The 23,174-nt window shown below is 45.4% G+C and overlaps 1 protein-coding gene across 3 annotated transcripts in view; it reads left to right on the forward strand.

Annotated features, from left to right (window-relative positions):
* The window catches only part of GNPAT (glyceronephosphate O-acyltransferase), a 30,770-nt gene extending 9,925 nt beyond the window's left edge, over positions 1-20,845 (forward strand). The window contains exons 1-16 of one of the 3 annotated variants that reach the window (XR_003430214.1): positions 2,708-2,856; positions 3,018-3,194; positions 5,119-5,248; positions 8,516-8,643; positions 9,343-9,418; positions 9,669-9,820; positions 9,968-10,098; positions 11,564-11,787; positions 15,159-15,401; positions 16,805-16,884; positions 17,746-17,886; positions 18,163-18,262; positions 18,347-18,440; positions 18,926-18,987; positions 20,081-20,199; positions 20,453-20,845. Coding sequence is in view for 1 of the 3 variants with exons in the window: in XM_027094039.1 (XP_026949840.1) it covers positions 3,018-3,194; positions 5,119-5,248; positions 8,516-8,643; positions 9,343-9,418; positions 9,669-9,820; positions 9,968-10,098; positions 11,564-11,787; positions 15,159-15,401; positions 16,805-16,884; positions 17,746-17,886; positions 18,163-18,262; positions 18,347-18,440; positions 18,926-18,987; positions 20,453-20,496 (1,782 nt within the window). In the remaining 2 variants the exon portion in view is untranslated. Of the gene's footprint in view, positions 1-2,707; positions 2,857-3,017; positions 3,195-5,118; positions 5,249-8,515; positions 8,644-9,342; positions 9,419-9,668; positions 9,821-9,967; positions 10,099-11,563; positions 11,788-15,158; positions 15,402-16,804; positions 16,885-17,745; positions 17,887-18,162; positions 18,263-18,346; positions 18,441-18,925; positions 18,988-20,080; positions 20,200-20,452 lie in introns of those variants that run through there. The other 2 variants (XR_003430213.1, XM_027094039.1) reach the window with 2 other exon arrangements.
* The last annotated feature ends 2,329 nt before the right edge of the window (positions 20,846-23,174 follow it).

Below are 23,174 nucleotides of genomic sequence, written 5' to 3' on the forward strand. Positions count from 1 at the left end.
CGGGCCCAGACACTGACAGCGCGGTGTCCTAGCCACTGGACCAGGGACGGAACCTGGGCCCAGACACTGACAGTGCGGAGCCCTAGCCACTGGACCGCCGGGGAGCTCCCAGGAAAATTATTTGTTATCTTTATTATTTGCTGTCTCTTTTATTCTGATTCGGACATATGACCTATGCTCTTAATCGTATTGTTGTGATCTGTCTTGGGGAATCTATTAATCTTGTCTGACTGAACTTATTTCATAAGTGAAGTCAAATTCTCTCTCTCTCTTTTTTAAATTGCTGTATTTCTGGTGCCTAGCACATAGTACACATTCAATAAATATTTCTTGAATTAATGGAAAAAAAATACTTTGGTCCTATCCCCAGAGATTCTGGTGTAATTGGTCTAGGTTAGGACCCAGGCATTTCTCTTTTCTTCTTCTTCTTCTTTTTTTTTAAGTTTCCCCATGTAATTCTAATGCACAGCCAGGTTAAGTGCGACTGATTTAAGCCTGTGTTTTTCAGACTTGAACGTACTGCTGAGAAAAATCATATAATCGAGGTAGATTGGAATTGTTATAAATTACGCAGCACACTCGGGCCCTCTTTGTTACCCAGTCATTGATTGTTTCCCTAGGAAACTCTCTCCCTTTCTCCAAAGTGGCAGTTTCAGTTGCCCCATTCTCCTTGAACCTCCAACCCTACCTTCTCCACTTACTCTGGACAGATGACTTTTCTTCCTACTTCACAAAGAAAATTTAAGCCATTATATAAGTGAGAGCTGTTTCAGCTCTCTGAGATCAGGCCCCTAATTTACCTGCATCTAACACCCGTGATTTTCTTCTTCCCTCCTACTAGAATGGAACAGGGATCCCTTCTGTTCGAGTTTAATCCCTACCCTGCTCCTTTGCTCCGAATTCCACCTCCCCCCTCCTCCTTGGGAACTTTGCTTGTCGTCTGTCCCCTCAGTTGTCTCAACTTCTTCCTGTTATCAGCTCTTTACCATCAGCATTTAACATGCTCACTTCTCTTCCAACTTAATTAGACTTCCTTTGACCACATTCCTTCTCTACTTACTACGCATCTCTTCCTTTCCCACTTCTGCTCTGCTCTTTGAAGAAGTTGGCTGTGTTTTCTATGCTTGTTGCCCTACTTTCTCACCCTTCATGTACCGCTCAGCTCACTGGAATCTGATTTCCAACCCTCTGTAGGAGCTCTTCGCAAGATGGTGAATGACCTCCTTCTTCCTCGTGGCAAAAATCAACCTCATTCAAATCCTGGATAGCTTTTGGTACACGCTCTCTCCTTTCCAGGACACCACACTCTCCCACTTACCCACCACATCTTTTTGATTATTTCCCAGTTGTCTTTATGGGCTTCTCTTCCTTTGCCTGTCTCTTTAAATGCTGCAGTTCCTCAAGATTTTGTTCTAGCCCCTTCTTATCTACCCACTCACTGGGAGTTTTATTTATTGCCAGAATTTTAAGTACCCTCCTTATGCTAATATCTCCGTATTGTAATATTACTATATAAAAATAATATATTATCATAAGTAATATAGATAATTAGTATCTATTGCTTCAGCCCAGATCTCTTTTGAGTTTCACACATATATTTTTACAGTTTATTGGGTATCCACTTGGAAATTCCAGAAGCACTCCGAAAGCATTCAAGATGTCTACCTCAAAGTCTTGGATCCACCGCACCCCTGTACTGTGTGTATTCCCCCCTCCCACCCAGATTGTCCTGTCTCTAAGAATGCCCGCCCCACATATGCTAGTTGCTCAAACCAAAAATCTGGATGCCGTCTTCAGCTTCTTACTTTCCTCTCACACGCTCCCAGGCACTAAGAGCTGCTGATGTGCTCTGCTGAAAATGATGTACCCTCCTAAAAATAGCGCTGGTCTACCTCCGTCCATCCCTGCTGCCACTTCTCCAGCTGAGGCTGCCTTTATCTTGCAGAGTGCAGTAGCAGCCATTGAAGGGGCTTTAGCCAAGGAAGGATGTGATGACTTCTGCGTTTAAGAGACTGCTCAGGCTTGTGACATGGACAAGAGACTGAATAGGGACATCACTGGGGACAAGGAGTTGTAAGACTGCTGCTTCTCTCAGGTTTCCAGGGAGAGGGGTCTGTAGGGACAGCACATCAGTCGGGCAAATGAGAAGCCCAGGTGCACAGAATAAGAGGCCAGGCCATTCTCTTCTCTGCTTTCCTCCAGTGCCTTCTGAACAAGCCGGCCTTTTCACCTGTGTTCTTCACCTATCCAAGTCCTTCCTGTCCCCAGGGGTCTTGGCTTTCCCACTCCCCAGCCTTCTCAGCCGGCTCAAACTGGCATGAGCATTTTCTGTCTCGAGGAAGGTCCTCTCCTGGCAATGTATTCTTTCTTTTTAATGCTCCAGTTCTCTCTTTCCCTTCTGATCCTGATTCCTCAGATGTGTAGGCTGTGCGACTTCCCTGGTGGTGCAGTGGTGAAGAATCTGCCTGCCAATGCAGGGGACACAGGTTTGATCCCTGCTCAGAGAAGATCCCACATGCCGCAGAGCAACTAAGCCTGTGCGCCACAACTACTGAGCCTGCACTGTGGACCCCGCGAGCCACAACTACTGAGCCTGCGTGCCTAGAGCCCATGCTCCGCAACAAGAGAAGCCACCGCAATGAGAAGCCCGTGCACCGCAAGAAAGAGCAGCCCCCGCTCGCCGCAACTAGAGAAAGCCCGCGCGCAGCAACGAAGACACAACGCAACCAAAAATCAATCAGTCAAATACATAAATTTTAAAAAAAAACAGTTGCAACAATGTACTGAAAGTAACTACTAAGTGTATGCTCTCAGACACTAGATCTTGAGCAACAACTTATTTTAGAGAATTTGGATGTAAGCTTAAACTATATCAATTTAAATTAAGAAAAGAACATACCATTTTGAGTTATATAATAACATTGGTCCATTTGGAACTGGTCCTACTGATTTGAGCAAAAAGAATTTTGACTTTTTTTTTTTCCAGAAATTTATCCCTGCTTTCCCTTTTCTTGTAGCTTTCCAGGGAATCCCTTCAATCTGCCGAGGTCCTGCGAGAGGAAGCCTGTGGCATCCTGGATGAAATGAACCACAAACTGCGTCTGGGAGCCATTCGGTTCTGTGCCTTTGCCCTGAGCAAAATATTTAAGCAAATTTTCTCGAAAGTGTGTGTAAATGAAGAAGGTATTCAGAAAGTGAGTATTGCTTGTAGAAAAGCAATCTCTTCTTCAATCCCTCACAATTCATTCAGCTCAAAGGCATCCCGCTTTGCACTCGATGAGCAGGCCCTGGTTAGCAGGTGGCCTCCAGCCTGAGCAGAAGAGACTCCGCCTCTCCGCGGGGTGTTTTTTCCTTTTACCTTCAGATCTGCAGGCTTCAGACAAACTAACGTAGTCACTTAGTTACAGACTTTACAGACTAACCTAATGTCAGATGTTCATAGAGTTACAGAAGTCGTACAAAGAAGTTCCACATATTCTTCACCAAGATTCCCCTACAACATGTTCTCTTTCCTTTCCTCACACACCTTTCTGGTGTGTTTTCCCTATAAACAAGGACATTCTCTTATGGTGTAATTATCAAAATAAGCAAATTAACATTGACACAGTGCTGGTAATACAGATCTTATTCATGTTTCACCAGCCGTCCCAGCTGTGTCCTGTATAGGCCAAAGAAAGTCCTGCATCGTGTGTTACAGTCAGCTCCCATATCTCTTTAGACTCTTTTAGTCTAGAACAATTACTTAGGCTTTGTTTGTGTTTCGTGATATTACTTTTGAAGAAATCAGGCCAGTTATATTCTAGTGTCCCTTGATTTGGGTTTGAGATGCTTTTTCGATTAGGCTCAGGGCGTGTCCTTCTCAGTGTATCAGCCCAGAAGCACGTGGCCTCCGTTTGCCTGTTCCTGGTGATGGTCACGTTCGTCACTTGGCTACCGTGCTCCTCGCCAGGCTCTTCGCCCCTGTAGAGTTACTCTTTGTGCCCCTGTAATTAATAAGTATCTTGGGACAAGAGACTTGAAGGATGCTTCAGTACCCTGTTTTTCATCATACTTTCCTCCACGCGTTTTTACAGCCACTGATGTTGTTTGCTTGAATCAGTTATTACTCTTATGATTGCCAAGTGGTGATTTTTCTAATTCTGTCACTCCTGTCATTTAATTGTTTACTTTTTTTCTGAAAGTAAGAGCTTTCCCTATGAAGATTATTTTTATTCATTTGTTTTTAATACCTTTCTTCTCTTACTAGAAAGCTCTTACCTTCACCGGCCTTCCTCCTCATACCTTTTAATGCTTTGTTTTTATTCAGTCATTTACTTTGCTTCCAAGTATTTCTTCCTGCTGTGACTGATTTCTAGATTGCTGACTTACGTCTGCATCTCTGTCGGAGAACGTTTGATACGGTGTTGGGAACGGGGACTGTTGCTGGCTATGTCTTGTTTGTCGGTAGGTTATGTATTTAGATTTCAGGAAAACAGACACACGTTGACACAGTGGGTATTTCTGAGACTGACAGCCCGAGGAATGGATCGGGAAGCTCGGATGCATCCCTCCCTGCTACAAGGCGCCCACTCTCCCTGACAGTGAACCCAGTGCATAAATAGAGAAATACTATCCCTTTCCTTGGTCCTAACAATTTGTAATTTTCTTTAATCTCCCTGGGAGAAGTTTTGTTTTCTCTTCCTACAAACTACCAGTCAGTCTAGCGTGGTGGCTGACAGTTGACTTTTTAATTCAGACTGACAGATCCAGTCGTAGCTCCACCGTGTATTAGAGGCATGACTATGTCACAAATGAGGAAGCTAAGGCTTAGGCCTTATGTACAAATACGTGGTATTAAACAGTGCATGTAAAATGCTTAATATGCTTCTCAACTAATACCTGTTAGTGATCATCACCATTATGATGATGATCCGTAAAGTTTATTTTTGCTGTCCTTGCGTTATGGGAGATTATTTAACCAGAACCCTGAAATTAGTTTTGTGCACGTGGTCGGGAGACAGAAAAGCATTACTCGTATTCCCTCTGTGCATACGCACAGTCTTCCGTTTTCTGATTTAAGATAGCGATTTTAATAATATGAAAGCTGAAATTATTCAAAGTGTAACATTTGTTTTAAAGCTACAGCGAGCCATCCAGGAGCATCCTGTTGTTCTGTTGCCCAGTCATCGAAGTTACATTGACTTTCTGATGCTGTCTTTTCTTTTATACAACTACGACTTACCTGTGCCGGTCATAGCAGCAGGAATGGGTATGCATTGGTTTTTTCCCTTTTTTTAATTATAAAAATTAAGGCATTCGCGGGAATGATTTTAACAGTGCCGAGGTTATTTGAAGAAAATGATGAGAATAGCTTCTCCCTTCTTTCATTTATTTATTTATTTTTGGCTGTGTTGGGTCTTGGTTGCTGCGTGCGGGCTCTCTCTAGTTGGGGTGAGTGGGGGCTGCTCTTTGTTGCGGTGTGCAGGCTTCTCATGGCGGTGGCTTCTCTTGTTGCAAGGAACAGGCTCTAGGCACGCGAGCTTCAGTAGTTGTGGCACGCGGGCTCAGTAGTTGTGGCGCACGGGCTTAGCTGCTCCGCAGCACGTGGGATCTTCCCAGACCAGGGCTCCAACCCGTGTCCCCTGCATTGGCAGGTGGATTCCCAACCACTGTGCCACCAGGGAAGTCCCTCTCCCTTCTTTCTACAAGTCCCAGTGTTTAATAGGTTGGATTCTGTTCTCTGCACTGTGCTTTACTGTGCCTACCCAGACATCAGCAAGCATATATGCACATAGGGTTTTTGGTCCAGGTTGAAAAATGAGATTATACGACCTGGATGTATTACCTGCTGTTGTTATTTATTTATTTATTTATTTATTTATTTTTTGCGGTACGCGGGCCTCTGTTGTGGCCTCTCCCGTTGCGGAGCACAGGCTCCAGACGCGCAGGCTCAGCGGCCATGGCTCACGGGCCCAGCCACTCCGCGGCATGTGGGATCTTCCCGAACCGGGGCACGAACCCGCGTCCCCTGCATCGGTAGGCGGACTCTCAACCACTGTGCTGCCAGGGAAGCCCTGTTGTTATTTTTATTTGGTAATATATCAGTGGCTATCTCTGTAGGTCAATAAATAGATCTAAATTCTTTTAACGTGGTTTTCAATTGTGGTCAAATGCACAAAACGTAAAATTCACCATCTTCAGCAGTTTTAAGTGCACATTCAGTAGCATTAAGTTCACACTGTTGTACTGTCATCCATCCACCTTGCAAAACTGAAATTCTGTCCCCATTAAACGCTTAACTCCTCATTCTGTTCTCCCTCCAGCCCCTGGCACCCAGCACTCTCCATTCTATTTCTGTGAACCTGACGGCTCCAGATACCTCCTGTAAATGGAGTCAAACAGGATTTGTCCTTCTGTTGCTGGCTTATTTCACTCAGCGTGATGTCCTCAGGGTTCATCCATATTGTAGTGTCTGTCGGAATTTTCCCTTTTTCAAGGCTGAATAATATTCCACTGTATGTATATACCATGTTTTGTTGATGCATTGATCCATCCCTGGACACTTGGGTTGCTTCCACTTTTTGGCTCTTGTGATTAGTGCTGCAGTGAGCATAGGTGAACAAATACCTGTTTGAGTCTCTGCTTTCAATTCTTCCAGGTATACACCCAGAAGTAGAATTGCTGGGTTAGATGGTAATTTTATTTTTAACTTTTTGAGGAACTGCCATACTGTTTTCCACATGCAGTCACTGCACCATGTTACACTCCCACCAGCAGGGCACAAGGGTTCAGTTTCTCCACATCCTCTCCAGCACTTGTTATTTTCTGTTTTTTTAGGTTTTTTGTTTTTCTGTTTTTAATAATAGCCGTCCTAATGGGTGTGAAGTGGCAGCTCATCATGCGCTTGATTTGCATTTCCCTGGTGATTAGTGATGTTGAGCATCTTTTCATGTGCTTGTTGGCCAATTCTATATCTCCTTTAGAGGAGTATTCAAGTCCTTTTGGTTGTTTGTTTTCTTTGTTGTTGAATTGAAGGAGTTCTTTATATGTTCTGGATATTAACCCCTTATCAGATATGTGATTTGTAAATATCGTCTCCCGTTTCACTCTGTTGATTGTATCATTTGATGAGCAGAAGTTTTTAATTTTGGTATACAGTCGGCCCTCTGTATCCACGGGTTCCGCCTCCATGGATTCAACCAGCCATTGATCAAAAATATTCAGGAAAAAAAAACTCCAGAAAGTTCCAAAAAGCAATACTTGAATTTGCCATTCACAGGAAACTATTTGCATAGCAGTTACATTGTATTTACGACTGTTTACATAGCAATTGTATTAGGAATTATAAGTAATCTGGAGATGATTTAAAGTGTATGAGGATGTGCCAGGTGATATACAAATACTCTGCCCTTTTATATAAAGGACTTGAACATCCAGGTGTTCTGGTATCCATGGAGAGTCCTGGAACTAATGCCCCACAGATTCCCCCAACCCCAGGGGCAGCTGTAGTCCAGTTTATCTGTTGTTTCTTTTATCTTCTGTGCTTTTGGTGTCATATCCAAGAAATCATTGCCAAATCCAATGTCATGAAGTTTTTCCCCTATATTTTCTTCTAAGAGTTTTATTGTCTTGGGTCTTATATTTAGGTCCTTGATCCATTTTGAGTTAATCTTTGTATGTGGTGTGATTTTTTTTGGTAAGGTTCCAGCTTCACGTCTAACATTGTTACTGCTATATAATATTCAGGAGTGTATATGTATCATAATGTGGTAGTTTTGCTGTTACAAACAAGCTTTCAATATATTTTCATATTAGTGCTTTTATTTCTGTAGGATTGATTCCAAAAAAGTAGGATTGCTAAGGTGAATAAATCGTTTATCATCTCCTTTCTGAGCTAGCCAGGAAAGCTGGGGTCCAAGCCTACACCTTTGCTAATAGACACAGTAAGCAGTAAAGTAGAAACTGCCAGGACCTTAAGCACTTAGAAAGCGTTTCCATCTATATAGACACGTGAGGAAGTTATTTGAAAATTAGGGGAAAATGAAAAGAACTGTTTTAAAACAGATGGTAGAACTCTTTCTCTCATTCTGGACTTGCTTTTCTTTTCTAATCTGTGCCACTAAAAGAAGAGTGGTATTTTCACCTGATGGTTAAAAAGGAAAGGTGAGAGCTGGTTTGGCCTGACTGTGCAGAGCAGGGAGGATATATGTTGATCTGTCACTGAGGTCAGCGGCACTGCTGACTAAGGAAGTTGGCATGATGGCATAGTTGAGGCTGTCCCATTGCCTGCTGCTGCCCCACCTCTAGCTGGTCTGGTTGTAAATGCAGAGGTGCGTGGGGAGTGGGGTGCACAAGGTAACCTCCCAGCCAGCACCTGCCGACAGAGTCCCTTCTTTTCTTAATTCCATTAGATGCTTCTTCTTAAGATTAGGGGTGTCTTACATACATGAAATCTATCTTAATAGAATCTGAGCTGAGATATTCATAGAAAGCTTCAAGGTCTGCAAATCAACATTAACCGTCGTTTCTTTCGTAGACTTCCTAGGAATGAAGATGGTTGGTGAGCTGCTGCGAATGTCGGGGGCGTTCTTCATGCGGCGGACCTTCGGTGGCGATCAGCTCTACTGGGCGGTGTTCTCTGAATATGTGAAAACTATGTTACGGGTAATGCAAATAATAACCGACTACTTGCAAGCTGTGTTTTCTTTTCACTGAAGTTTGCTCTAAGATCTTACTTAAATTTGTGACTTTTTCTTCGTTTTTGTTTTTTCTTTTGTTGCAATAGAGACTTTTTTAATATAAATTTATTTAGTTAGTTATTTTTGGCTGCGTTGGGTTTTCGTTGCTGCGCATGGGCCTTCTTTTTAGTTGCAGCGAGCGGGGGCTGCTCTTCGTTGCGGTGCGCGGGCTTCTCGTTGCAGTGGCTTCTCTCATCACAGAGCACGGGCTGTAGGCGTGCGGGCTTCAGTAGTTGCGGCTCACGGGCTGTAGAGCGCAGGCTCAGTAGTTACAGCACACGGGCTTAGTTGCTGCGCGGCATGTGGGATCTCCCCGGACCAGGGCTCGAACCTGTGTCCCTTGCATTGGCAGGCGGATTCTTATCCGCTGCGCCACCAGGGAGGCCCTAAATTCGTAACTTCTGAATGGACTGCTTAGCTGGTTTTTCCCCCTCGAGGAATGTGCATAACCTCCGCAATCTGTTTCCTCTGTGTGACTCTCTTGTCTAAGTTTCACTGTGAGCAGTGTTTGCTCGGAGGGCTGGGGAGGGAACTCAGGAAAAGGAATCAAAAGAAGCATTTATCACTTTGAGAGTAGGCAATGGGTTTTGTGTTTGTTTTGTTGGTTTGTGTTTTCTCTTTACAGAATGGTTATGCTCCTGTTGAATTTTTCCTCGAAGGGACAAGAAGCCGCTCCGCCAAGACACTGACTCCAAAATTTGGTAGGTTCCTTACAGACTGAGGGAAAACACAAGCCCAGAGGCTCCAGGCGTGGTGTCATCGTAGCTGCTGAATAGAACTTGACACTTTGTTTGCAAGATGTTCTTTACTTCATAAGTGTAACTGTTTCTTTAAGTTCAACTGTTTATATTTATGGGCTTGGTATATAATGTATACTCTTAGTATCTTCCTGCGGCCTTGTTTGCTTTCCTTTTCAATATGTTTGAACATCATTTCTCCGTCCATTTACAGGTCTTCTGAATATTGTGATGGAACCGTTTTTTAAAAGAGAAGTTTTTGATACCTACCTTGTTCCAATCAGCATCAGTTACGATAGGATATTGGAAGAAACTCTGTATGCTTATGAGCTCCTAGGGGTTCCTAAGCCGAAAGAATCTACAACTGTACGTAAAGGATAGCCAAGCTTGATCGCACTGGAATTTAAAGAAATTAAATTTCTTTAAATTTATATTTATTTATGATGTACTTTATACACCAACTGATTTCTGAATGTATTCCTGTTTTCTTTTCCCCTGTTGTGATACTCTCAGGGATTGTTGAAAGCCAGGAGGATTCTCTCTGAAAAGTTTGGAAACATTCATGTGTACTTCGGAGACCCTGTGTCACTTCGATCTCTGGCAGCTGGGAGGATGGGTCGGAGCCCATATAACTTGGTTCCAAGGTGCAAGGCCTGTGTTTTCATAACTGACATAGAAGCAAGGATGAATATCTGAAAGTGTAAACTGTGATTCTTGAGTTGACCGCTTCTAGCACTGAAACTTGGTTATCTGAGATCACACCCCGGAGAAGCAGAAAGCTTCAATTAATATGTTCACCGGACACTTAACTGCAGGATATATACATTAAACATGCAAAGCCAGACAGTGCTCAAACAAACAAAACAAAACACAAAACCCATTGCCTGCTCTCAAAGTAATAGATGCTTCTTTTGATTCCTTCTCCCCAGGCTCCCTCCCTAGTACCCTACTGACTTAAAAGTGTGAAGAAATAAGCCGTTGTTAACAAGTGCATGTATGGGAATTGCTGAGCACTGTTGGTAGGCCAGCCAAAGTATCTACTAAGTATTGTTTTTGATCCTAGAAAGGATTGTTTAATAACGAATGGGAGTGAGTGCCTGTTCTCAAGAAGGTTATAGTTTTGTGGCAGGGAAATGTGTTAGCTTCTTCCAGCGTGCAGCGTGCAGGTACACATACACATGTGGGTTTTCTCAATGTAGAGAAACACACCCGCAGGAGTAAAGGAGACCAATCGCCTGCCCAGCCGGGCTTCCGTGACCGCAGCATCATTCATGATTCATCTGTAGCGCCAGTGGTCCCACGGCAGCTGGCAGCCTCGCTCGCAGCCTCATCAGCTGTCAGAGGCAGATGTTAGCTTTCGGCAGCCACAAGCTTTCACTTGGTCCATCTCAAGTTGGCCAGTTGTATCCATTACCAGGGAGTCCTCATTGGCTACAGCTTTCACGCTAAGCCACCTTATGTGCCTGCTGTTAGGTCCTATGCATATATCCTTGCTCCAGCCAGCTCTGGGTAGGTTCTGGATGTCATCTGACTCAACGCTGGGTGATTCACGCATGAGGACTCTGTCAGGCAAGGACCGAGACGGTGCCTAGCAGGTGCCCTGAAGCTTCTCAGAAGGGCGGTGTAGCAGTCAGGCCAGCGGTACAGCCTGTCGGTACAGGCATGAGCAGTTGCCAGGCATATCATATCGTCACCTGTTAGGCGTGTTCTACAAGAGCCGTGTTCAAAGCCCTGTGGATTCTCAGGAGACAGAGCAGTTCAGTCCGCGGGAGGAGGCATCGGTTTTCACAGAAGAAGTGATGTAGCCCACTGACAAAGCAGCAGCAAGTGTTTTTTGTCTGTTTGCTTTGGCCTGGAACCAGGGGTAATAAAACCAACCCTCTTGCCTTGAGTACTTTTAATCACCTCTCAAGAGCATAGCCCAGAGACGAATGGACAGATCCCGCTCTAGTAAAGTGAAAGTATATTTTTGCAGCGTGACCTGAGAGAGTTCAGTTGGCAGAAAGTATGAGAAACCTTCTAAAGGGTCTGTCTTCTCCCATTCCCTTCTCCACTCACATTGTCTAAGTAGCAGAACTGTAATGGGTTGTTCTGTATTCTTCCTTTTAGATATATTCCTCAGAAACAGTCGGAGGACATGCATGCCTTTGTCACTGAAGTTGCCTACAAAATGCAACTCCTGCAAATTCAAAACCTGGTTCTGAGCCCGTGGCCACTAATAGTTGCTGTTCTGCTTCAGAACCGGCCATCCATGGACTTTGATGCCCTATTGGAAAAGACTTTATGGCTGAAAGGCTTAGCCCAGGCCTTTGGGGGCTTTCTCACTTGGCCTGGTATGTATGTGGGACATGTGTGGTGATAATGCTTGCTTTTTTTATTTCTTAATTTGGAAAAGTTGTAGCCTAGACGTGAAAAAAAAACCCATATAGGACTTTAAGCAAAGCATTGCTCAGAGGAAGCAAGCCTAATCTGTTTTTATCGCTCTAGGACATTGAACGTAGCCTATCAATTATTTGAGAAGAATTGTTTACATGTCATTTCTCCCTGGGAGGCTCTGAGTAGACAGAGGACCAGAACACCCTCCCTTGCTTCCTAGCAGAGTGGAGAATAAATAATGACTCTCTGTGCTCCACATATTCTTCCCTCTACACCCACCTCTTTCTTTTTCTTCTTTTAAATTTTTTTTAAAATTTTTATTTATTTATTTTATTTATTTTTGGCTGCGTTGGGTCTTCGTTGCTGCACGCGGGCTTTCTCTAGTTGCGGCGAGCGGAGGCTACCCTTCGTTGTGTGTGGGCTTCTCATTCTGGTGGCTTCTCTTGTTGTGGAGCACGGGCTCTAAACTCGTGGGGTTTAGAGTGCAGGCTCAGTAGTTGTGGTGCACGGGCTTAGTCACTCCACGGCATGTGGGATCTTCCCGGACCAGGGCTCAAACCTGTGTCCCCTGCATTGGCAGGTGGATTCTCAACCACTGTGCCACCAGGGAAGCCCCTACACCCATCTCTTTCTACCACATTATATTTGCAACCCATTTGCCTCACTGGATTGTAAGGATTAAAGGGCTGGTCTTGGAGAACTGTATACAATTCTCTGATAATAACAACTTTGTAGAAACCTCATTGGAGTTATGAAGACTATGCCGGGAGTTTGGGATGTATATGACAATAGTTAGCTTAAGTTGTTTTCAGTCTCTGATTTAAAATTGTAGAGACTACAATTGGAAATGCAGTCTTTTTAAGACCGGATAATTATTTATAGTCAAGTATTTACTGTCCACTCATTAAACCCATACTGAGCACCTAGTGGGTGCTGGGAACTCCCAGGGGTACAAAGATGAACTAGATGCAACCCTTGTTCTGGAGGTTCTGCTGGTGTGTGGAAGACAGGGTGGGTAGTAATGTGTAAACTAGTAGAGAGGGCTCAGTGACATAAAGACAAAGAGCTACAGACAGATTGCTGGGGCTTACTGAGACTGCTGCGTAGGAAAGGGCCCACGCGCAGGGAAGATTTCATAGAAGCTACTTGAGCCCATCTTGGTGGGACGGTAGGAGCTCTTCAGGAAGACAGATGGAGAGGAGCGTTGTTAATGTAAGGATCAGGAAACACGCGATGGCGGGTGTGACAGCCCCGGGCATCCCTTGAGCTGCTGGCGGTTGGTAACATTAGAACATTAGCTCTGGGAAGGGAGTGATGGAGGCGGAGATGTGGACAGAGGCTGGATCGTAGAGGCCTGCTGCCTGGGGATCTAGACTGGAGTCTGTAGGTCACAGGACGCAGACGTGGGTTTTAGGCAGCGAAGTGTGAGGGATTGGCCTTTAGCAAGCAGCGCGGTGTCAGGTTTTTTGTTTTTTTTATAGGGTGGTATGTTTTTGTTCTTTTATTTTGGCTGCACTGAGTCTTAGTTGCGGCATGCAGGGTCTTAGTTGCAGCTCCTGTGCTCGGTAGTTGTGGTGCACGGGCTTAGTTGCCCTGTGGCATGCGGGATCTGGTTCCCCGACCGGGAATCGGACCCAGGGCCCCTGCATTGGGAGCATGGAGTTTTACCCACTGGACCCCCAGGGAAGCCCCCGATGTCAGTTTTAAAGATGGACCACAGTGGGGAGAAACCGGAGGCAGGGAGACAATTGAGCAGGTTGCCGTGCGTAGATAAGAACTCAGGAAGCCGAGCCAGGCAGCGGCAGAGGGCGGTGTGGCTGAGAGAGGCTGGGAGGAATTGCCAACAGGAGTGCCGGCCAGTTGAGTGTCGGTCACCGGGAGGGAAGTAAAGATGAGTCCGAATCCCAGTATTGTTAACGGTCTGATGGGAAGCAAAGGACATGTGGACTGCAACACGAGGCAGAAAGTCGTGAAAGACGAATGTTCGGCCCAGAAACGTGTGAAAGCAGAGGCACCTGTCTTTCTAAGGTGTTGGTTTTTCAAGAGGGGATAAATATGTGGCCAGTTCACAGCGAAAAGTACCTGTGCAGCTGCCACGACAACTCCAGCTGTTACAAAGTGAGAGCTGCTTGGTATCCAAGTACCAGAAGTCATGTAGTTATCAAACACTATTCCTAATCTAGAACATGGTATGTATATTCGGTTCCTTTTTGCTTTTTTACCCAGATTATCCCATATATTCTTAAGCATTCTGTCTAGGCCTTTTTATGATATACGTATCATTATATGTACCTGTCACATAAATCATCTTGTATTATATGTATGATGTCATGTGCTGCACCCTTACCTCGAGCAAGCTGAGACAGGGCAGGTTAGCCCAGAGCGGATGTGATGAGTCCGAAAGGAGAACCGCAGCTCCCCCTTGTCCCTTCCGTGACGCACGAGCAGCGCCCCTGCCTGGCACACCTGTCAGCCAGCTGAGACAAGGCAGGTTAGCCCAGAGCGGATGTGATGAGTCCGAAAGGAGAACCGCAGCTCCCCCTTGTCCCTTCCGTGACACACGAGCAGCGCCCCTGCCTGGCACACCTGTCAGCCAGCTCTTTGGCTCGGGTGAGCAATAAAGGTATTTCCCTTATCAAGAGTGTTGTTAAATATCACCGTCTCTTTATTAGACTTGTCATTCTAACTCCTTGGCTATCTCTAGGCCAGTGTAGTGTCAGGTGATGACTTACCGGGAACTGTTATGAGCCTGCCTCTTCAGTTATCTTTGATGTAGGAAAACCAGAAAAATCTCCTCAGTGTCCCTCTGTGCTCAGAGAGACCTGAAGCTAGAAGAGTGCCTCTCTGGGCTGCCCTCGGGTTTACCTGCAAAGTTGTAAAGCGATATCCTTGCCGTCTCGGAATTGGTCTAAGCGAGGTGTGTGTATGTGTGTGTGAAGCATGTCTTCCTGTCTTAGTATTCTTAAATTCCCATATATGTGATTTTCTTGTCCTGTACCTTGCAATTACAAAACCTTGGTTCCTGAGGAAGTGTTGGTTTTCAGAGTGGGAAGTGATGTGCATTTCAGAATGGCTGACAGATTGGGGGTAGATAAGAAAGCATGTTACATGTCCTCAGAGAGAGCTGATTTATGAAAGAGTGCTTTTAAAATATCCTTCACATATGGTATCATTAGCCCAATTGCTGGAGCCTAAAACCCGTACCTGGCACTTGAAAATAAACGTGTCGGGTCAGTAGCGTTGATTCATACTGAGCCTAAGACTCCCAGCAGTAACCTTCCCATTTCTGTGCCATTTGCCTGAATGAATTGTCTGTGTGTGCGTGTAGATAATGAACTTGCTGAAGAAGTGGTCCAGTCCAGCCTTCTTCTGCATTCCAACATCGTCAGCCTCGTCAAAGACCGGGTGACTCTGAAAGTGGACTCTGGAGGCCCAGAAGTGGTCGATGGGCTTGTCTTCCAGCACGTCACTCTGCTCGTGTGCTCGGCTTACAGGAACCAGCTGCTCAACGTTTTTGTCCGTCCTTCCTTAGTAGCTGTGGCATTGCAGATGACGCCTGGGTTCAGGAAAGGTAACCTTCGGGAAGGTGGTCTTGAGTTTTGGAAGAGACCTGGCCGTTGAGTTCCGTATAGAGAGCAACGTTTGAAGCCTTCTGTTACGATGCTCTGCCACATGCCTGCAGCCCACACACCAGCAAGGGATGGGACCTCTTCTCAGAGCTCATTAGGTTTTTTTTCCCCTACATACCTGGCCATAGAATTGGGGAATTGCAAGGGACCTAAGAAATCATCTCATCTCAACCTCTCCTTTTATAAATAAGGAAAGTGAGGCCAGAGATTCCTGATCCCTTAAGGATCTGGGACTAGAGCACAGCTCCCCACTTGCTGGTCTGATGCTCTTTTTCTGACGTCACTTCCCGCATCTGACAGAAGCAGACAGGGCGGGTAAACGGTCCAGCGGTGTGAGTGCTCGTCGCACCGAGGAGTGTAATAATGAGTAGAACTTTTTTTCACAGAAACCTGTAGTCAAGGCCAGGGGTTTTCTCCCCGGGCTGCACCTTAGAATTTTTGGAGGCTGAGTCCCATCCCCAAAGGTTTCTGATGCAACTGGCGGGGGTGTGGGCCAGAAATCGATGTTTTTGTTTTGGCTTTTCAAAGCTCTGTAGATAATTATAAGGAAAAGCCAGAGTAGAGAAAAACTGAGCTCAGCCACAGACCTTTAGCCTTGGAAGGAACCTCAGAGGTCCGGCGTTCATGCCCTCATTTTGTGAATGAGGAAACTGGGTCCCAGAGACGTCAGACAGCTTAGTTCAGGACACAGAAAACTCAAAGCTTGATCTTAGTTCTGTCTGAGGCTTCTTACGTTGGGATTTGTCCACAACTGTGGGGCACATACGTGGTCTTCTAGAGTGTTTCAGTGTGAACACCCTGAAATTGGAGGCAACCGTTTGTGTCCATATGGATGTATATTTTTCTAATGAGAAAATTCACGTCAGAAAGCTGGTCTGTAGCCGACGGTCAGGGCAGACCTACACGCCCGAGGGATAAGACAGTAGTCTCTATGATTGTGTGCCAGTGTGTCCTAGCACTAAAGGTACAGTAGAGACATCAGCAGATATGAGTGTGGAAGGGAATGAACGAAGCCATTCCTTTCCTTCTCTGCTAGGGAACCACGTACAGGGGAAATGAAGTGCCCTGGCTTCTGCGGAATGTGGCCTCTCGCTCGTTACCAGACTGACTGGTTAGAGACCTGGTTGTAATTCAGTCTCAACCATTGAAACTATGCTAGCCTGTAGTTTCTCTGTAGGTAAAATTTGGATTGGTTATAGCTTCCTTTGGGGGCCTTAATTCTTGTCCCTGGTATATGAATAATATGCCTTTAAAATACTGCATTTTGGAGTATCATGGACTTCTTGGTACTCCCTGAATGTTTAAAGAGCAGAGTTGTAATTTTATGTAATGAATTTATTTCCAGAGGATGTCTACAGTTGCTTTCGCTTCCTATGCAATGTTTTTTCAGATGAGTTCATCTTTCTTCCAGGAAACGCGCTAAAGGTAAATCCTTCCTGCCAAAGAGCAGGTGTGTTTGCGGAGTGAGTTCTGGAAACGTTAGGCTTGGATTCACGGGGGTGTCTTCCCTGCCTTCAAGGCTACGTGCAGCAGAACAAAAGAGAAACATGGGCACTCACAGTTCAACAAACTCTGTTTTAATCCTTGGTCAGGTTTACTCGATAAGTTAGGGATTATTTGGTGAGAGGAGCCAAGTCTCTGAACCGTTGGCGCAGCCACTGTAAATGGACCCACTCTGCTTTCTTAGAAAACTTAGCAACCAGCACAGCTTTTCCAGCGCCACTTGTTAGGATGAGCAGGCCCTTTTGCTTTGCGATTAGAGAACGGTGGTCCTGCCTGGTGGCGTAGACAGCAAGTGAAGGATCGGGCTCCCAGAGCTGGACTTCTGGCTTGCTGGGCTGGGGGCAGTGCCAGCATTGACAAGTGGGTTACGTGTCTGTCCGTTAGGCTGAGGGCCACAGGTTTTATTCAGTAGGAAATGAGGGCAGCCGTTCTCAGCATAACACGACTCTCAGTACTTTCTGGACTTGCTACATGCACTTCTATTCAAGAGCAAGGAGTATGCTCGTCAGTGCAAAGCGAAGGAGAATCTGTGGCCCAGGTGATGATTTCTGAGGCTCATCAGGTTTTCGGTGTTTGCTGTATTTGAGGTTCAGCATTGTGAGTGTTGGAACGCTGCTGCTCTCCTCCTGTCTGACAGCCACAGCAGTTGGGAAGGCTTGCAGAATTGGCTGGTATTTCCCTTGTTCTGAGGGCACAGGGCTGCACATGCCGAGCCCAGCAGTGGATCGTTGACCTAAGTTATAAATTAGAGGGTGCATTCTGTCTTCTCCCCTCCCCTTGCAGGACTTTGAAGAAGGCTGTTACCTGCTTTGTAAAAGTGAGGGCACACAGGTGACGACAAGGGACATCCTAGTTACAGAAAAAGGAAATACTGTGCTAGAGTTTTTAATAGGACTCTTTAAACCTTTTGTGGAATCTTACCAGGTGTGTAAATCTTTCGCAAGTTCTCCTTCATCCTCCCATAGCAAATATAACTAAGACTTTCCTACCCTGTACTTGTTTCTGGTCTGAAGAGCAAGTGTCTTCCCCAGGTGAAAGGTAGAACTTTTTTTGGTGGGGATCAGGGGGAGGTCTTAATTCTGCTCTAATATAAAGTATCGTTCTGTCAAGAGCGGCAGGTGTAAAGTTATTTACTCTTCTCCGGTATTTGGCTGCTCTGTTTCACTTTCTGTTCCTCTCATCCTCCCTCTTAAAAATCAGATAATTTGCAAATACCTCTTGAACGAAGAAGAAGGCCACTTCACTGAGAAACAGTACTTGGTGAACGTTAGAAAATTCACAGGTCAGCTTCTCCATCAAGGTGAGTCACACCTCTGTGGGTGGTAACTTCTGTTAGTTGAGCACAGAAAGGAAGCCACTAACTCTCCCTTTCCCTCTCTTTTAGGTGCCTCACAGTGTTACGATGTATTATCCTCCGATGTACAAAAGAATGCCTTAGCAGCTTTTGTGAGGCTCGGTGTGGTGGAGAAGAAGAAGGTGTAAGTAACTGTGCACGGTGCCCAGGGTGAGCTCAGGGGCAGCGACAGCTCAGAACAGTTGGGCACCAAGTCGAGAGAGAGATGTGGGAATGCAGGATCTAGGAAACATCACATCATGCTTCACTTATCCGTGTCCTGATTAGCTAAGTCACTCTGAGTTACCATGCGAATTTTATTGTGGGTGTGAATAAAAACCACATTGAAGCAAAGAAAGAAAGTGCTTTAGGCCAGCATTTTAGCTTCGACCTAATATGGAAATTTATAGGTTAATTATAAGAAAAATTGGGGGGCGGGGCATGGTGTGTGTGTGTGTGTGTGTGTGTGTGTGTGTGTGTGTATTCTTACATATATATACACACAACTTTCAACTATTTCAAACGAGCCCTGAGGAAGACTGTTTAAAAGTAGTCTTACTATATAAATGATGAACGTTGTCTTTTCATCCTGGTTTATGCAGTAAGAAAGCTTGTTACTTTTTCTCCTAGAAATAATGATTATATATTTACTGTGAATGAACCTGCCACAACGAAGTTAGAAGAGATGCTTGGTAAGTGCTGCTTAATAAAAATACGATGGGTTTGCACATTGCACTTATCAACATACAGTAAAACAAGAAAGGATGGCACTAAATGCTTTATCAAAATGAACAGCAGTAGAGTTTTAGTATACGCAGAGAACTATTTCTGTCATCTAGAATTTTCTCAAGGAAACTAAGGAGAAAACTAGCAGAGAAGACACAGCAGGCATAAAATAGGCGATCTTATACAACATAAAAATGATCAGCTCCTGACATAACTCATCAGGGTCCACGATCTAGACCTTTCCATCTAGTCCTAGTGAGCATCAAGAAAATTCCTCTCGTTTTGGTCCTTGGATTCACTTGCTCCCTCTCCACCCTCAGATCTCTTCTTTCCCGTGAGGATCGGGATCAATGTCCACATCATATATAGACTCTGAACTTGAAATTGGGGGCTGATAGCACATCCTTAGGAGAATAATCCAATCCAGACTCTTCTGCAGATCCTATCAGCTTATAAAGAAATAGTCCAGTCCCAAAAGGCGAGGCCATTTGTTTATGGTATACAGTAAGAGTCAAGACTTTTGATATAAACAGATTTTCAAGGTCAGAGGAGGTAGAGAACACTTCTCATAGGAATGATGGGGTGACTTTAGAAGGGGAGGGTGTTAGCTTTTGAAAAACATAATTGCTGATTATATTGAAAAAGCACTAGCTCACTGAGTGGATGTTCTTACAAGTAGTATTTTTGTACCTAATCGTAACTCAGTACACTTGTCAAACCTGTATAGAAGAGCTATAGATAGATGTCTGCTGGGATTAGGGGAAAACCAGGGCAGGCGTATGGTTAAAGGAGAGTCATTGAAGAAAAAAGGATAGAGGGCAAAGGTATGGTTGACAGAGAGAGGGAAGGTGAAAATGCTAATTTCTTGTTGAAGAAAATACGTAGGTTGAAATCCCAGTCTTTTTTCCTTTTTTTGGCCGCGCTGCGACTTGCAAGATCTTAGCTCCTTGACCAGGGAATGAACCTGGGCCCTCGGCAGTGAAAGCGCAGAGTCCTAACCACTGGACCTCCAGGGAATTTCCCCCCAGTCTTCTATTTATAGTATGTCTGAACTTTCAGAATACGTGATCTTGAAACTCGATTTTGAATTTGGTGAGAGGGGCATAAACTAAAACAAACCCCGAAGCCCTCATCGTGAGGACGACGGGATTGAGTTCTTCCTCTCAGAAGGCAGATACGTGAGTGTGAACGTACTAGACCACGCTAGACATGAAGTTCGGGAAACATGGCTGTGGGGCTGGCCATGCCCATCGCCTCTGCGACACCACTGCTTCTCCAGCGAAGGGCACTGCTGTCTCCATTGGTGCTTTGTCAGTCTGTAAAACTCTGCACAAATGTCATGTGTTTCTCTTTTGCCAGTGCCTAAACAGTTGTACAAGGAAGGGCAAACTCAATATCATTTCATGAGCCGTCTCTGTCTTTCTCCCTTAGGTGGTAAGACACCAGTAGGAAAACTGGCAACTGCAAAGCTTTAATGATTGCCAAACGGTTACGGAAAAATTGGTCATATAATTACTGTCATCCAAGGACGCGTATTACAACAAAGAGGGAAGCAAAGGAAGAGACCCATCTTCTCGTCCTTCATAAGGCGTCAAGAACGGCGGGCTCAGTAGAGAGGAAGAGTGACCAATTTAAGCAATCCGTGAAATCTCCACGTTGGTTAAAAAGGCATTTGTGTCCAACTCCGTGTGTGTTTTAAAATAAAACAGGCTTTCGGAAACATGTTTGGAAAAACAAAACCCAGCTCCTATTTCACTAATACTTTTTAACTTATTACATGTATTAAACTGTTACGTTGACTTCTGAATTAAAGTGCAGCATCGAGTCTAAAGGCTCTGGCTATCAAAAGAAAACTACTAGAAAGGGCATATCTGAGACTTCTCCTGGCTTTCTTTAATTAAAGTTGCCGCAAACAAGTGCACGTTTGACAGAGATCTGTAATGTGGTAGCTAGCTTACAGTAAATTTTGCCACCCAAGGGCCTTAATCAATACAACTGAATTAGAGGAAGTACATGGAACAAAGAGAAGTTAGGAGAAGTATCATAAATAGGCTTAACAATTCAAGGGAAGAAAAGTTTGAAATAAGGTGGGTGAACAGCAAAAACCTTGACAGCTAGCCACTACTGGAAGTGACATTTAAGCTGAGAATTAGGGTGAGAGGAGCCAGTCCTCGAAGTGTGGGGTTGAGGTGACAGGAGGTACGGGGGTGGGTGTGCAGAAAGAAGAGTGATCGAAAGGTCTTGGGATTGGTTCCAAAGGACCTGAAATGTGGCTGAAACAAGAGTCATGGGAAGTGAAATTAAAAAGGAAGGCAGGTGTATTCGTCTGCTTGGGCTGCCATATGAAATACTACAGAGTGGGCGGCTTACACAGCAGAAATCTGTTTTCTCACCGTTCTGGAGGCTGGAAGTCCAAGACCAAGGTGCCAGCAAGGTAGGTTTCATTATGAAGCCTCTGTTCTGGGCTTGTAGGAGGCCACCGCCTTGCTGTGTGTTCACATTACCTCTTTGTGCACCTGGAGACAGAACAGTCTTCTCTGCTCTCTATTCTTAGAAGGGCACTAACCCTGTCAGATGAGGGCCACACCCCCGTTTACCCCCTCTAGCCCTAATTTCCTCCCAAAGGCTCATCTCCAGATACTGTCACGCTGGGGATTAGGGCTTCAGTATCTGAATTTGGGGGCCACCGTTGAGTCCGTAGCAGCAGGGCTCAACACCTGTAGTGGCTTAGAGACTCTTGTAAAACATTTGAACAGGAATATAAGTGCCATGGGAAACGCTGAAAAGTTTCTCGACATGTGGTTGTAGGACTATCTGTATGCAAATTCCTGGAATGTGCGTTTGTTCCCCAGAGGCCAAACTGTTTCTGCTGCACATTCAGATTGGAGAGCCATTGCTGTAGTCCGTGTGGGGGGCAGAGGGGCCCTCCGTGTGGCTCTGCTTGTTTCGGGAGCCAGAGAAGGCTGGCGTGTGTTGAGGCTGTGTAAGAGCTGAGTCAGTTGGGCTGTTCCTGGCTGAGGGCTGTATGGCACGCCAGCCGAACGGCACCGAGCTGCTGCCCTCCAGGGAGACCAGAGCAGTGGGGAGGCGGGGTCCTGGCCAATCCTAGCTGCGTAGGCATGCCTTACAAAGAATCCCTGTACACCCGGTTTGGTTACTTGTTCTCTTCTCATGCCATGAATATATGTGTTGAAGACTAAGGTGACTTTTATCTACTTTGAGACCTGTTTGTAATGCGTTTCAGGTTTGGGGACAAAGACCTTGGAGTTTGGGGTGCACGTGGCTATAGACTTGTCTCCTGGCCAGCTCTGGCATCAGAACCACACAAGCAAGCAGACAGGAGAGGTAGGAAAACGGGGTGCAGCCCAAAGCAGATGAGGCCTTGCAGCAGAGGGAGACAGCTGTGGGAGGTGGCGGGGGCACTTTTCCCCTCTCAGTCTCCTCAGACCCTCCCAAGTCACCCAAGTCAACCTAAAGTCTCAGTCAAAGAACAGCACGCTTCATATGCTGTCAGAGCTTCAAAGCGTGTATCCTGTGCCCTGCCGCACAAGAGCTCCTGCACACACCGCAGTTACAAGCCACACCGCTGTCCCTAAGGCCTTCCCCTCCACACCCCCGCCCGACCTATAAATTCTGGAGCTGCCCCTGCTTCGAAGCAAGTAAAAAGAAAAACCCTTAGCATCTGGTTTTCCAGGACAGTCTCCCATCCAAACAGTATAATGTAGCAGCTAAGAATGCAGGGTCCAAAGCCCAACTGGCTATGAAATCCAACTCTGCCGTACAGTAGCCCTGTGTTATGTGTGATTTGCTTAGACTCTCAGAGCCTCGGTTTCCTTATGCATAAAATGGGGATGATGCTAATACCTCTTGAGTTGTGAGAAACGTGTGTCAGTGAAATGTTTCAAAGAGTCCTTGGCAGCAAGTGTAACCTGTTATTACTGCTACTCCTGACTGGGACAAGCCCTCCTTGGCTTCTCAGAGTAAATGAGATTGGGTGCTTCTGGAGTGGTCATTATGGCCATAGGCACTCGCATCCCTGACTTAGAGCAGGTCTCAGCCCAGCTGTTCAGCCCAACAGCATTATGGGGTGGTGCATTGCTCCATCCCTCTCTCTCTCCTCTCTCTCTCTCCTCTCTCTCTCTCTCTCCTCTCT

Source organism: Aethalodelphis obliquidens, unplaced genomic scaffold (assembly GCF_003676395.1).
Source record: "Aethalodelphis obliquidens isolate GAN/ISIS:26980383/991018 unplaced genomic scaffold, ASM367639v1 scaffold87, whole genome shotgun sequence".
NCBI classification, from domain to species: domain Eukaryota; kingdom Metazoa; phylum Chordata; class Mammalia; order Artiodactyla; family Delphinidae; genus Aethalodelphis; species Aethalodelphis obliquidens.